This window comes from Spermophilus citellus, assembly GCF_964194105.1.
Source record: "Spermophilus citellus genome assembly, chromosome: 13".
Lineage (NCBI taxonomy): Eukaryota > Metazoa > Chordata > Mammalia > Rodentia > Sciuridae > Spermophilus > Spermophilus citellus.
In genome coordinates, this window is record NC_138193.1 from 86,833,771 (window position 1) to 86,847,830 (window position 14,060).

The window sequence follows — 14,060 nt, forward strand, 5'->3', positions numbered from 1 at the left end:
TACTAGACCTGAGGATTGATTTCTCTGTAAAAATATATTCAACCCCACTGGTTTCATGAATGGTTCAAATAAGGTAATATAGATAAAACATTTGGCACAAAATGTGGCTCAGTAAATATTAACCTCCTTACTTAAAAGTTTTTAGAAAGTTAAGTTTCTTAAATATAATGGTCAAAGTCATTCTAAATTAGAATTGCTAGGGGATAGGCTGCAGATGTACATTTTTTACAAAGAAGCAGTCTTTTAGTATGTAGGGTCAATAAACTTTTTTGTAATAGCCAGAGAGTAAATATTTTAGGTTCTGCAGAGCATGTGGTGTCTCTGGTGACTTAATTCCGTTGTTGTAGTGTGAAACAAACCATAGACAATACATAAACAAATAGCATGGCTGTGTTCCAGTAAAAGTTGTATTTTTGAACACTGATATTTGAGTTTCATACGGTTTTCTCATCAAAGGAAAGATATGATACATGACCACCGTTTGCTGCTGGCCACTGTATTAAGCTGTGGCTCTCAAACTTTACCAGGCATCATAAAACACTTAGGTAGGCCCCCTCCTGAGTTTCTAATGAAATAAATCAGAGGTGAAACCAGTAATTTACATTTCTAACAAATTCCAAGGTGATTGCCTTTGGGATTGCACTTCAGGATCTACTACTTTAAAGCTAACTTAACCTTTCTGCATGTTTCCTGTTCTTGAATTTGTAACCTTCTACTTAGCCTGTCATCTGAGTTCTTAATCAGGGTAGGTATTGTTGACAGAGAAAGTAAGTTAAATAAAAGAAGTGATAGTTTTTTATGTGTCACATGTAAGCAGTAAAGTTTTTTTGATCTTACATTTTACCTTTTAAAATATATTTAGGTTGTGGACTAAATTATCACAAACGGTGTGCCTTCAAGATACCAAATAACTGTAGTGGAGTAAGAAAGAGACGGCTATCGAATGTATCTCTACCAGGACCTGGCCTCTCAGTTCCAAGACCCCTACAGCCTGAGTGTATAGCCCTTCTCAGTGAAGAGGTATGTATTCTAAGGAAATAGAAGGAGGTTTTGCTAGTTATTCCTAATGCTTCCACAGGGTATGACATCATTCTAGAATATAACTTATATAATTAAATATAGTAATATTCCTATACTTAAGAAGTTTAAAATGTAATAATGAAGACAAATCTTACCAGTAGGAATAAATTGGATTTTGTGTACCTAAGGATTGCATTATTTTATCAATTGGGCCATTGCATTAGCTACTAGCCAGTATCCTGGCTCCTGGTCTCCATACTTAACTTTCCATCTCATATAAAACAGCCAGATGAGTTTCCCTAATATGCAACTTGATGTTGCTTCCCACTAGAAAACTATTAGTTCGGGAGCTCCAGAAGAACAGAAACAATAGTGTGTGTGTGTGTGTGTGTGTGTGTGAGAGAGAGAGAGAGAGAGAGAGAGAGAGAGAGAGAGAGAGAGAGAGAGAGAGAGAGAGATTAAAAGAGGGAATTTATTAAATTGACGTATACAGTCAAAGGTTTAATAGTCCTACATGGCCATCTGTAGGCTGGAGAGCTGCTCAGTCGAAAAAGCTGAAACCTCAGAGTGTAAGAAGGACCAATAATGAACCCCATTTCAAGGCTACAGGCCCCAAAGTGTCTTGGAGAGTTTCTAGTGCAAGTGCACATTCAAAGGCTGAAGAAGCTGGAATCTGTGATGGCAGCAAAAAAAAAAAAAAAAAAAGAATACTCCCACTTAAAAGAGGATAGTATGCATGTACAAGTTTTCTTCTTCTTCCGCTCTTTGTTAAAGCCAGGACCCCAGCTTATTGGACAATACACATCCAGGGCAGGTCTTTCCCACTCAGTTCTGTGACCTGCATGTCAGTCATCTATGGAAACACCCTTCCAGACACACCCAGAAGTAAGCTTTATGGATTTTCTAAACATTTCACAATCTAGTCAGGTCCATAACCAAGATTAACCATCACAGAAATCTTTATATAGTCTATGTTCCTGGCAGTCTATGTTATTCCAACATTTCCTGCACATCCTTGTTCCTCCTAACTCTGTTCTTCATGTCAGTCGTACATAGTTTTTCCAGACCTACCTCAATAGCTACCTACCTGCCTTTCCCAATTTTCCTTACCTAGAAGTTATTTTATTTTGTGAATGACATCATACTTTTCAAAACTTTCTAATTGTGTATATGACATACTACCTAATATCACTTTTGTGTCCCAAAGGAGTTTATTATCTATTTAGAGAAGACAATATTTGTGTCTTTATGTGCCCCTAATGCTCATCACAGTAACTGGTACTTAGTAGATACTCAGTTGGTGCGTGAACTAGTGAGTGAATGATTCCATTGAACCTCACATTTTGAGGTATATTCATAAGTCTGTATACACATAAGACAGTGGAGACCCAGAACCTGTCTGAGGTCACAGAGCAAATGAATAAGAGATATTAGAATTAAATCCAGATCTCATTATTTTTAAATCTGTGATTTTTCTCCCTAATGTATTGTGCTTCTCAAAGATAAAGGTAGGAGAAAAAAGAAATAACTCCCTTAATCATTTAATAGTACTTGAAATGACTTTCATCCATAGGTTGTAATCTTATCATTTAGTTGTTTTATAACCTTTTTGATCTTCAGTATGTTAGTGGCAAAATCAAGACTTGGGATATTGTCTTGATGCCCAAGGGGGTTACAAGATTTTGGTATACTAAGATATTGGGGTAAAACGTCTTATTTTAAAGTAGAAGAAGAATACTGTGGCATAGAGACCAAGAACAAGGAGTTAGGTATAAACATGTGGAAAAGCTTGGGTGAAGATTGATAGTAGGAAAGTTGGTGCATCTTATGAACAAGTTCATGGATGCTCAAGTCCTTTATATAACATGGTATAGTATTTGCATATAACTTTCACACATCCTCTTGTATATATTTTTCTTCTTCCTCCCCTTTTCCTCCCCTTCTTCCTCCTCTCCTCTATTGATCTTCCTTTCACTCCTTTATTTTTGATTCGTACTTTCAACATGCACAGAATTGTGAAATTCTCTTTGGTACATTTATATATGCATATACTCATATACTTTAAATCATTTCTAGATTATTTATAATACCTAATATGCTGCAAATGCTGTGTAAATAGGTGTTGTTCTTACTGTTTTGGGAACTTTATTCCTAAGAAAAAAAAAGTCTGTGTTTGTTCAATACAGATTCATCCACCATAGGTAAACTACATTTGTAGTTCAAGGTTGGCTGAATATGTGGATGCCAAACCCATTGGTACAGGAGGCTAACTAGTTAAATTTAAATCTCTTGGCTTATATTTTATCCTAAAGATGAAAGTTCCTTAGGAAAGTATAAGAAGTAGAGTGACAAGTTTGAATTGGCTTGATTGCTTAGAATATTTTACAACAAGTAAAACTGGTAGAGTGGAAAGTCCTCAAGGTTTTGTTTTGTGGATCTAGTCATGCAGTCTCAGAAAGTTAGATATAAAGTAAAGGAAGAACTCGGGAGGAAAATCACAAGGAAGAAAGATAAGAAGAGAGGATACACTATAGGAACAGCGGAGACAGCTGAACAAAGAGAAGAGCAGAGTGGCTCACATGTGCCAGGCTTTGTGCTAGGAGCTTTACCATGTCTCCTAACCACACTCCTAGGAGCTATAGTCTTGTCCTGATTATATAGGTAGGGAAATGAGAAAGAAAAGTTTGTGAGTCACTGAGATATTATTCGTATTAGAAATCTTTGAGTCTAACAAGATGGTTTTTGTTCACATGTAAGAAGGCCGTTTCTGTTATTATATCAGAAGTCAGTCTAAAGAGGAAACAGAGATAGAAGAAGAATAGAAGAAGATATACTGTTCATTGAGTTTGGCTAGATTGGGATCACTAAGGTTAAAGAATCCAAAATTGAGTGCTGACTTTTTGAAGATGAGACAGTTAAGTGCTTCTTTATATCCTTGAGGGTATAGAATAGAATGGAAAGAAAATGTTGGATCTAAGTGTATGTGTAAAAGTGGAGATATTTCTTTCACCGAGAAATACTCCAAAGCCAATTAAATATACATAATTGAGGAATTACTGATTTTAAAAATGCTTTTATTTTCTTCATTATTATATACAATATAGTACTGGCAATGTTATATGGTTTTTGTGGACAATTAACTTGGGCAAATGTTAGCTTAAAACCAAACTGTGGAAATAATCAATTACTTTTAGAAAATTTCTGGCTTTGCATTAATAGGCAAGAAATAACAATTTAAGCAAAATGGTAATTTGTAAATAGGGGACATTAAAACAAGGTAAGAAGAAATTTCACTCATTGTTACTTTAATCTCAATAGTTCCCTGCCCCCTTTGTGTGTGTGTGTGTGTGTGTGTGTGTGTGTGTGTGTGTGTGGCGCGCACTGCCAGGGATTGGACTTAGGGCTTTGCACATGCTCTATCATTTAGCTAAACTTCAAGCCCTGCAGATATTTTCCCAGATAGACCTTATGTGTTTCTTTTTAAATATCCTGTGTTTGGGATTTTTGTGGTGATCGTGGTGAATTTTTTGTTTGTATGTGTTTTTTTTGTTTTGTGGTGCTAAGGATCAAACCCAGGACTTCACATATGCTAAATAAGCAGCTCTACCACTGAACTAAATCCTTAGCCCCTTCATAGTCCCATTTTAATCAATTTCTCTTGCTTATCTACCAACGTTCTCTTTCCTTCAAATTCTGATTAAGTCTGCCATACCATTTCTTCCTTAATAGACAAACTGCTGTTACAAGTAGGATTGTATTGGAAGCCTGAATATATTTTAAAAAAATTTTTTTAATTGTAGATGAACACAGTATCTTTATTTTATTTATTTTTATGTGGTGCTGAGGATCAAGCCAAGTGCCTCACACGTGCTAGGCAAGTGCTCTACCACTGAGCCAAAACTCCAGCCCCCTCAATATATTGAGATGGGAAATCTATAGATGGACTAGAATGAAGAAGAACTAAACATAAATCTCGATTCTGATATTACCGCTTACTGGTATTAATCCCTTTGAGCCTATTTTTTCCTATTTAAAATTGAGATAACATAAATAACTTTACCTGGATATAACATATTAGGTGGCTGCTACAACCTTGATCCTCTGAACAGTTCCTGATACACATGGTCTTTACCATGTCCCGAAGACCCCAATCCCAGCAAGACCTGACCAGAAGGCAGTAACTGACCACTGATATGTGTAAAGGTCTGTTATGAAGTTTCTTTTTTACAGGAGTGCCCTTTATGTTTGATCATGGCTGCGTAAATCAGTCTAACTCCACCTTGTGTGTTTTGAACTTGAGATAAATCAAAAGTGGTAGAAGCAGAATCAAGAGAAGCAGAGTGTTGAGCCACCATTAGAATAGGGAGCCAGGGGTGAGCAGACTTAAAATATCTGTTTCTGGTTCCCTTTGGCTTCTTTCTTAACTTTGCAGAATCCCTGTGGTGTTCCTTTGGCTGAAGGTGTTCCATGCATGGCAGCAGGGAGGAAGGGTGAGCCAGACTAGACACCTTGGACATCTGAAGCATGCAAGTGTGGTTTGGGTTTTAACATTCTTTTTGAACTTTTCCTGAATTAAACAGCTTCATAATTCATTTCAGAAATTTCTCGCTACACATTAGGAAAAAACTATTGATCTGAAACTACGTTTGTGTTCCTTTTATAGTGTTCTGCATTCAGTTGTTTTGTTCTGTTCTTTTCCTTTTCTTCTGTTTTTTGCTCGTCTTCCTCCTTTTACTTCCTCTTACATTTCTCTGTCTCTTGTTTTTTTCTGACTTCTTTTGCTTCCATTAGTGGAACGTATTAATATAGAATAACTCAACTTTTCTGAGTTATAAATATTCCTAGTTACAGAAGACATCCAAACAGTCTCAGGACCTCATTTCTGGCAGAGAAGATGCAAGTAGTTACATACAGCATAATCTGTTCATATATCTAGGTGGTAGTTAGGTATTTAACTTTGTGCTTGAGAACCTGGGTTATGTTTTTTTCAGTTTTGTGTCCCAAATATATAACATGGGGCCTAGCATATAATAATAAGTGAATGTTTGGTGAATGAATGAAATGAGCCACATTGAAATAGCCAACAATTTACTTTATTTCCTTCATATAGAAAGAGCCATAGTTACACCTTACATTACACAAAAATTTCATATTGTTCTTTAATTTTGTTTTTTGTTCACTTGGGAGAAAAAAATCCAAAGAACTTGAAAATATTAAGGAACTACTTAAAGCCTAATTACTAAGGCTAAAGCCATTTTTTAATGCATTTTTTTAGTTGTAGCTGGATGCAATACCTTTATTTTATTTATTTTTATGTGGTGCTGAGGATTGAACCCAGCACCTCACACATGCTAGGTGAGCACTCTACCGCTCAGCCCCAGCCCCAGCCCCTAAAGCTAAAGCCATTTTAATTATTTTGTACCTGTCATTAATTGTATCATCAAAATGAATTAGACATAAATTTATATATTTTGGTTGAGATATATTTGAAAATCTAAAATTTATTTTAAAATAATTTTGAGACTTCATGTTCAATAATACAATAATACTCTTCAAATTTATGTACATTTTCTATGATTAAATCCTTAGGGTTTTGTTTTTGTTGTTTGTTTGTTTTGGGTTTGGAGGTTAAACTCAGGGCCACTTAATCACTGAGCCACATCTGCAGCCCTTTTTATTTCTTATTTTGAGACAGGATCTCACTCAGTTGCTTAGGGGTCCTCTGAGTTGCTGAGGCTAGCCTCAAACTTGTGATCTTCCTGCCTTAGTCTCCTGGGTGGCTGGAATAACCAGCACAAGCCACCATTCCTGGCTTTGGTCATGTTTTGAATAGATTTGAAAATTAGTTATAAATTAATGTTAAACCGATTATGGTGGTACACCCCTATAATTCCATCAGTTTAGAAGGTTGAGGCAGGAGGATCATAATTCAGTGCCAGACTGGGCAACTTAGCAAGACACTGCCTCAAAACAAAAAATAAATAAAAAGAACAGGGAATGTAGCTCAGTATTGGAGCACCCTAAGGTATGATCCTCATTACTACAAAAAAAAAAAAAATAAAATAATTGCATCATGTTAAGGTTTTTGGCTTTTAATTATATGCTGAACGTGCCTGGCAAATAATAGTTAGTCAATGAAAAAAATAACATATATCTGAATGAACACACCTTATTTTCATTTGTTGTTGTTGTTGTTGTTGTTAATGTGAATAATAGCAAGAAAAAGAATCTATACTTTTCTCCTTCAAGGGTTGATAAACTAAATTTTCCATAGGAAATTGCTGAAATCCACATTTCAGATTATTGACTTTAGCATTGCAAATAATGACTTTTGTGGTTAAGCTGTGCTCCCACACTTTGTTTTTAATATTGACTTATTTATATTTTAGTCACATGTTCACCAAGAACCAAGTAAGAGAATTCCATCTTGGAGTGGTCGCCCAATCTGGATGGAAAAGATGGTAATGTGCAGAGTAAAAGTTCCACACACGTTTGCTGTTCACTCTTACGGCCGCCCCACAATATGTCAGTACTGCAAACGGTTACTGAAAGGTCTCTTTCGCCAAGGAATGCAGTGCAAAGGTAGGATTGAATGTTTTCTTTCAGTAAAATTTCTTTTTTTTTCTTAATAAATATAAAATATTTTTAGTTGTAGATGGACACAATACCTTTATTTTATTTGTCTATTTTTATGTAGTGCAATGGATTGAACCCAGTGCCTCACATGTGCTAGGCAAGTGCTCTACTACTGAGCTACTAAAATATTTTTATTTAGGAGAACTTGCTGAAGAAATTGTTCTTCTACTTGTCAGCTTTAAAAAGAAAGGTGTGTGTGTGTGTGTGTGTGTGTGTGTGTGTGTGTAAAAGCATATAAAATATATGTGTCGGGGCTGGGGTTGTGGCTCAGAGGTAGAGCATTCGCCTAGCATGGGTGAGGCACTGGGTTTGATCCTCAGCACCACATAAAAATAAAATAAAGATATTGTGTCCACCTATAACTAAAAACCAAATATTAAAAATATATATATGTTTGTACTACATACCAAACATTGTATGAAAATCATTAGTACTAGCAGTCATTTTCATTTGTAAATTGCTTAAGATCACATACATAGCTAGTGGAGCTGGGGATGTAACTTACCAGTATAACACTTGCATAACATGCATGAGGCCCTGAGTTTAATCCCCACCACCACAATAACAAAAAAAAGTTACATCACTAGTACACAGAAAAACAAGAATTTGGCTCTTGTAAGGTAAGTTATGGTTATCTACTAGGTGGTTACCTACTGTATTCCTACTATATGACTCTTTCAGGCATTAGGCTTTCTCTCCTTTTTTTCATACTGGGGATTGAACCCAGGGCTTTGTGCATGTGAAGTAAGTGCTCTACCACTGAGCTGCATCCTCAGATTGATGAGTTTTTAAATAAAGCCTGTTAACTCTGCCACTGGATTATTAGATTAACCTTTTAGGATTCTAGAAGAATAATATTTTGTGCTTATACTGGTTCAGAAAATGTCAAGTTAATATTTCTGAATAGCTGAGCCTTTTCAGTGATCCATATAATTATAATCCAGCAATTCCTGTTTATTATAATATGAATTAACACAGTTAGAAAGGAAAATAGTCATTGTTTTCATTCATTTGAAAAGCTAAGAAAGCAAAAAAATGTTAACAATAAAATTATATGGGGTCATTGGTCACTCTTCATTTATTCATCCATCTATTTATTTATTCTTTTATTTTCAAATTCCTTTCCTATACAAAAACTTAATGCAGCTTGAAGTCATGTGTAAAATCTAAGCAAGCATAAATAAATTACTTAATAAATGGGTAAGAACATAAAGAAATAAAAATGCCTACAATTAGAACCTATATACTACAAGTGGACCATTTAGCTTTACATTTTCAAAGGGAAAATGGAACTTGTTATTTGCAGAATTTGCAAAGTTTATGAAATTAAAACCTAATATGTTGCTTAAGAGATATACAAGATATTAACATGTATGATTTTTTTACTAGGACCTCTCCTAAAGACTATGTTTTACCTAATGTGAAGTTTATTACCCATCAGATTATTAAGTTCATGGCTGTTTTTTTCTATAATGACTTTCAACCTATGCTGCTCATGTGATACATGAGATTTCCTTGACTCACAAGAGTTACAAAGCATTGTAAATCAGGACTCAAATTATTTTTACCCAGTTATTTTTGGTAAATTGATCTCAGAGGTAGTGTTAGACATGGTTACATTAGTGGATCTCATACTTAAAAAGCTCATTAGGACACAAATTTCTCAGCCTTACTTCTAAGAATTTACATTTCTAACAAGTTGCCAAATGATGCTGATGCTGAGCTGGGGGTCACAATTTGAGAACCACTGAGTTATACAGTCATGTTGAATAGATTATATCTGATTCTATTCTGCAGTGCCATCAACTCTGAGGTTCTTGTAGGCAGAAGAGAACCATTATGTAGAAATGGAGATGTAAGTCCTTTCTTACAGGGCTGTATGTGAAAATCCTTATTAGAATATATTTGGAGTCTCAGTCTCCTTTCTGCATCTGGTACCTTTTAGCATCTGTATCAGGTTTTAATACTCAGAAGATAAAAATATGTATCTGACATACATTAGATGTCATCTTAAAAGACTCTTATAGGAGATTATCAGCTTAAAATACAGGAAATACAGTGAGATAAGAGATACAGTGCATGTGAGATAAGAGAAGTAAACATGGAGCTGCCAGTACACTTTTGCAGTGTTATATTAATGCTACTAGCCCCATTATACAGATGAAGGTCCCTGGTGGAGTTGAGTAACTTGTGGAAGGTTAAATAACTCTTAAGATGTGTCATCAGAAGTTCACCAGACCTTTATTGCAAGACTTGAGTTCTTAGTGGAGGAAGATACTATTATTTTAGCAGCAATATCATTATTGGTATTTATATTCCATGTGTGATTTAAGGAAAGTCTAACCACATCTGATATTGCCTATCTACATATAATAATAATAAGCCATATATTTTTATTTTAGATTGTAAATTCAATTGCCATAAACGCTGTGCATCAAAAGTACCAAGAGACTGCCTTGGAGAGGTTACTTTCAATGGAGGTAAAATTATTTTTCTTAATTTCTGTAAAAGAACAGAAAAGATCATGATTCCTTTGTGTATTACCTTTGTGTCAAGTTATATTTACATATTTTACTTTGTTTATTTTTCTTTTTTAAGGTTTTTTTAGATTTAATAATCAAGCAAACTATAGAGATTAGTGATACTATTCATTCAATAGTAATTATACTGTTGGACTGGGGATGTGGCTCAAGCGGTAGTGCACTCGCATGGCATGTGTGTGGCCCGGGTTCGATCCTCAGCACCACATACAAACAAAGATGTTGTGTCCGCCGAAAACTAAAATAAATAAATAAATAAATAAATATTAAAATTCTCTCTCTCTTTAAAATAATAATAATAATAATAATAATTATACTGTCCCATCTTTCCTCTAGCCACGTTCCACTTTGTTGTTTAAAATAGCCAGTAGTGCTACATATCAACTTCCATCTGTAGACATAAGATCTCTTTTAAAACCCTGCTGTTGTCCTTATTCTTGCAAAGTTCCTGTATTTATTAGCTTTTTACTATGTTATACACTGTTCTGAACTCTAGAAATATATTGACATTTAAACATAAGAAGAACAACCCTTTGAGATAAGTACCAAGAAATGAGTAAACAAAGGCACAAGACATGAAATAACTTGTCAGAAATACAGCCAATAGTTAGCAGAGTCAGAATTTGGACCCATATGATCATATGATCTGGGTACCTTAGTTCATAGTCATTGAAACACTACCCTACTGTCTGTCATTGTGTCGTCATGCCCCCCCCACCCCTTCTCTTTTCAAGATAATACTAAGCAAAGACATTACCATTTTTTGAATGAAGGAGGAAGGGCTCTAAATTTTCAACATATTTTTCCTTTGACAATTTACATGACTATTAAAAAAATAATATGTTATTCTGTAGAAAAAGCATAAGAAATGAAAAATTAAATTACTTGAGAGTTTAACATTTTCTTGTGCTGGGAATGCGGCTTAGTGGTTGTTTGTGTAGTATGTATGAGGCCCTGGTTTCAGTCCCAAGCACCGCAAAATAGAAAAAGAAAATTTGAAAAACAGAGTTTAATGTTTTCTCTTGTGGCATGCTTTCCATTGCTACTGATTGTCTTGGTCTGTTCAGGCTACTATAATAAAATACCAAAAGCTCAGTAGCTTATAAATGACAAAATTTTTTTTTATAGTTCTAGAGGCTGGGAAGTTCAGGGTGCTGGCAGATTCTATGTCTGGTGAGGGTGTCCATCTCTTGGTCCATAGATGGTACCTTTTAGCTGCATCTTTAGATGGTATAATGGGTAAACCAGCTCCATTGGGCCTATTTTATAAGGGCATTATCCCAATTATGAGAGCAGATCTCTTATAATTTAATCATCTCTCAAAGGCCCCACCTCCTTATACCATATTATTCTGGGAGTTAGGATTTCAGCAAATGAATTGTGGGTACAAACAGTCATTTGCACCATAGCTAGGTAACATCACTGACAAAGTAAAGTTGGTTTTATTTTTCAATTAATCTTTATTAATATAGTTTTCTATGACTGAAAGTCTTCTCTAAATTTACAGTTCATTTATTTGCATTTTTGTATCTTTTTTCCTTTGACAAATGGATATGAAATACTATGTATTTTAGTGTGCATTTCTCTGATTACTGTTGAGTTTGAGCATCCTTCAGATGTTTATTTGTTATTTAGAATTTCTTTCCTTGTAAATTGCCTGATCAAATGCTTTGCTATTTTGTTTGTTTATTATAGATTTTTAGAAGTTGTTAATTCTACATACTAATCCTTTTTCAGTTATGTATGGTATAAGTAGCTTCTCAGTGACTTTATGTTTTAACAGATTTAAGATGTAATTTGCATACCTTACAATTCATCTAGTGGATACATTCACAAAGTTACACAGTTGTAACTGTAATATTAGAACATTTTCATCACCCCCAAAATAAATTCCATAACTAGTGGTTCCTGTCCTCTCCTTCCTGCTACCCCTGGCAACCTCTAATCAACTTTTTGCTTTTGTCTATTTTAGACATTTGTATACTTGGAATTACACAATATGTAGTCGTATGAGTGGTTTGTTTTACTTAGCATTAATGTTTGCAGGGTTCATCTCTATTGTGGCATCTGTCAGTACTTAATTCATTTTTTATATATTTTTTTAAATTTTTAGGTGGACACAATATCTTTATTTTTATGTGGTGCTGAGGATCGAACCCAGTGCCTCATGCATGCTAGGCGAGCACTCTACCACTGAGCCACAACCCCAGCCCCACTTAATTCATTTTTTATTGACAAATAATATTGCTTTTCAGGTTTATGCTGCATTTTTATTTATCCATTCATCAATCAATGGATGTTTGAGTTATATTGGGACTGTTAAGAATAAGGTTGCTATGAACATTTGTATAATTTTTCAAAGGAGATATTTTCATTTCATTTGGATGGATACCTAGTAGTAGAATTGTTGAGTCATACAGAAACTTCATGTTGAACATTTTGAGGACCTGTCAGACTTTTCCAAAGCAGCTACACTATTTTACATCCCACCAGCAATATATGAAAATCTAAGTTTTTCTGTGTCCGCACCACCTGTTGTTATCTGTCTTTTTGATTACAGGTATCTACTAAGTGTTAAGTCTATCTCATTGTGGTTTTCACTTGCATTTCCTTGTTGGCTAATGATATTGAGCATCTTTTCATGTGCTTGTTGGCAGTTTTTAATCTCCTCTTTGGAGAACTTTCTCTTGTGATCCTTTCCCCATTTAACTAAATTATTTTTTTTAATTATTGTTATAAAAGTTCTTCAGATGTTCTGGATACAAGTTCCTTATGTAATATATAATTTACAGGTATATTCTCCCATGCTGAGGGCTGTCTTTTCACTTTCTTAAGGTGTGGTGTACCCCACAGAAGTATGTTTATTTGATGAAATTCAGTACATGCATTTAATTATTTTTGTCACTTAGGTTGTTGGTGTTGTATCTAAGAAGGCTTTGCATAAACCAAGATCACAAATATTTACTCCCATGTTTTCTTCTAAGCATTTATAGTTTTAACTCTTATATTTTAGGTTGATCTACTTTGAGTTAATTTTTTAATATAGTTTAAGAAAGGCATCAGACTCAATTCTTCTGTGTGTAAATATCCAGTTGTCCTATCAGCATTTATTTAAAAGACTATTTAATTCTTTCCTCATTGAATTGTCTTGGCACTGTTATTAAATTTTTTTTTTTACCAAAATGTAAAATAGGGGCTTATCTTTTACTTTGCTTATATGCAGTACCTTCTGTCATATGGAAATTTAAAATTCTAACATAATCAAAATTAATTTTGTACCTCATGATTTTATATCTTTGTGTGTGTGTGTGTGTGTGTGTGTGGTGGGGATTGAACCCAGGGCCTTGTGCATGAGAGGCATGCACTCTGCTAACTGGGCTATATCTCCAGCCCCCATTTTGTATCTTCTTTAAGAAATACTTATTTATCTTGAATCACAAAGATATTTTTCTGTATTTTAAGATTTTTAAAATGTTTTTTCCTGTTTAACAGACTACTTAGATATGTTATTTCATTAACATAAAACTCTGAAATTCATTTAAAACTTTGCCAGAACCTTCCAGTCTGGGAACAGATACAGATATACCAATGGACATTGACAATAATGACATAAACAGTGATGGTAGTCGAGGCTTGGATGACACAGAAGAGCCATCTCCCCCAGAAGATAAAATGTTCTTCCTGGATCCATCTGATCTTGATGTGGAACGAGATGAAGAAGCTATTAAAACAATCAGGTAACACGTGTAGATGTTGCAGACTGCTTCCAAAATCATGGTCAGGTTAGGATCTCTATTAAGAAAAACTTGCATCTCTTTAAGCAGAACTTTAAATGTAATTTAAAATCTAAGTTGAGGCTAATTC

At 34.6% G+C, this 14,060-nt stretch overlaps 1 protein-coding gene across 3 annotated transcripts in view; it reads left to right on the plus strand.

Moving 5' to 3' along the window:
- The window catches only part of PRKD3 (protein kinase D3), a 66,827-nt gene that overhangs the window by 26,706 nt on the left and 26,061 nt on the right, over positions 1-14,060 (plus strand). For all 3 annotated transcript variants that reach the window (XM_081264078.1, XM_081264079.1, XM_081264080.1), the window contains exons 5-8: positions 863-1,020; positions 7,410-7,602; positions 10,059-10,136; positions 13,750-13,933. In XM_081264078.1, the coding sequence (XP_081120204.1) occupies positions 863-1,020; positions 7,410-7,602; positions 10,059-10,136; positions 13,750-13,933 (613 nt within the window). The remainder of the gene's footprint in view (positions 1-862; positions 1,021-7,409; positions 7,603-10,058; positions 10,137-13,749; positions 13,934-14,060) is intronic.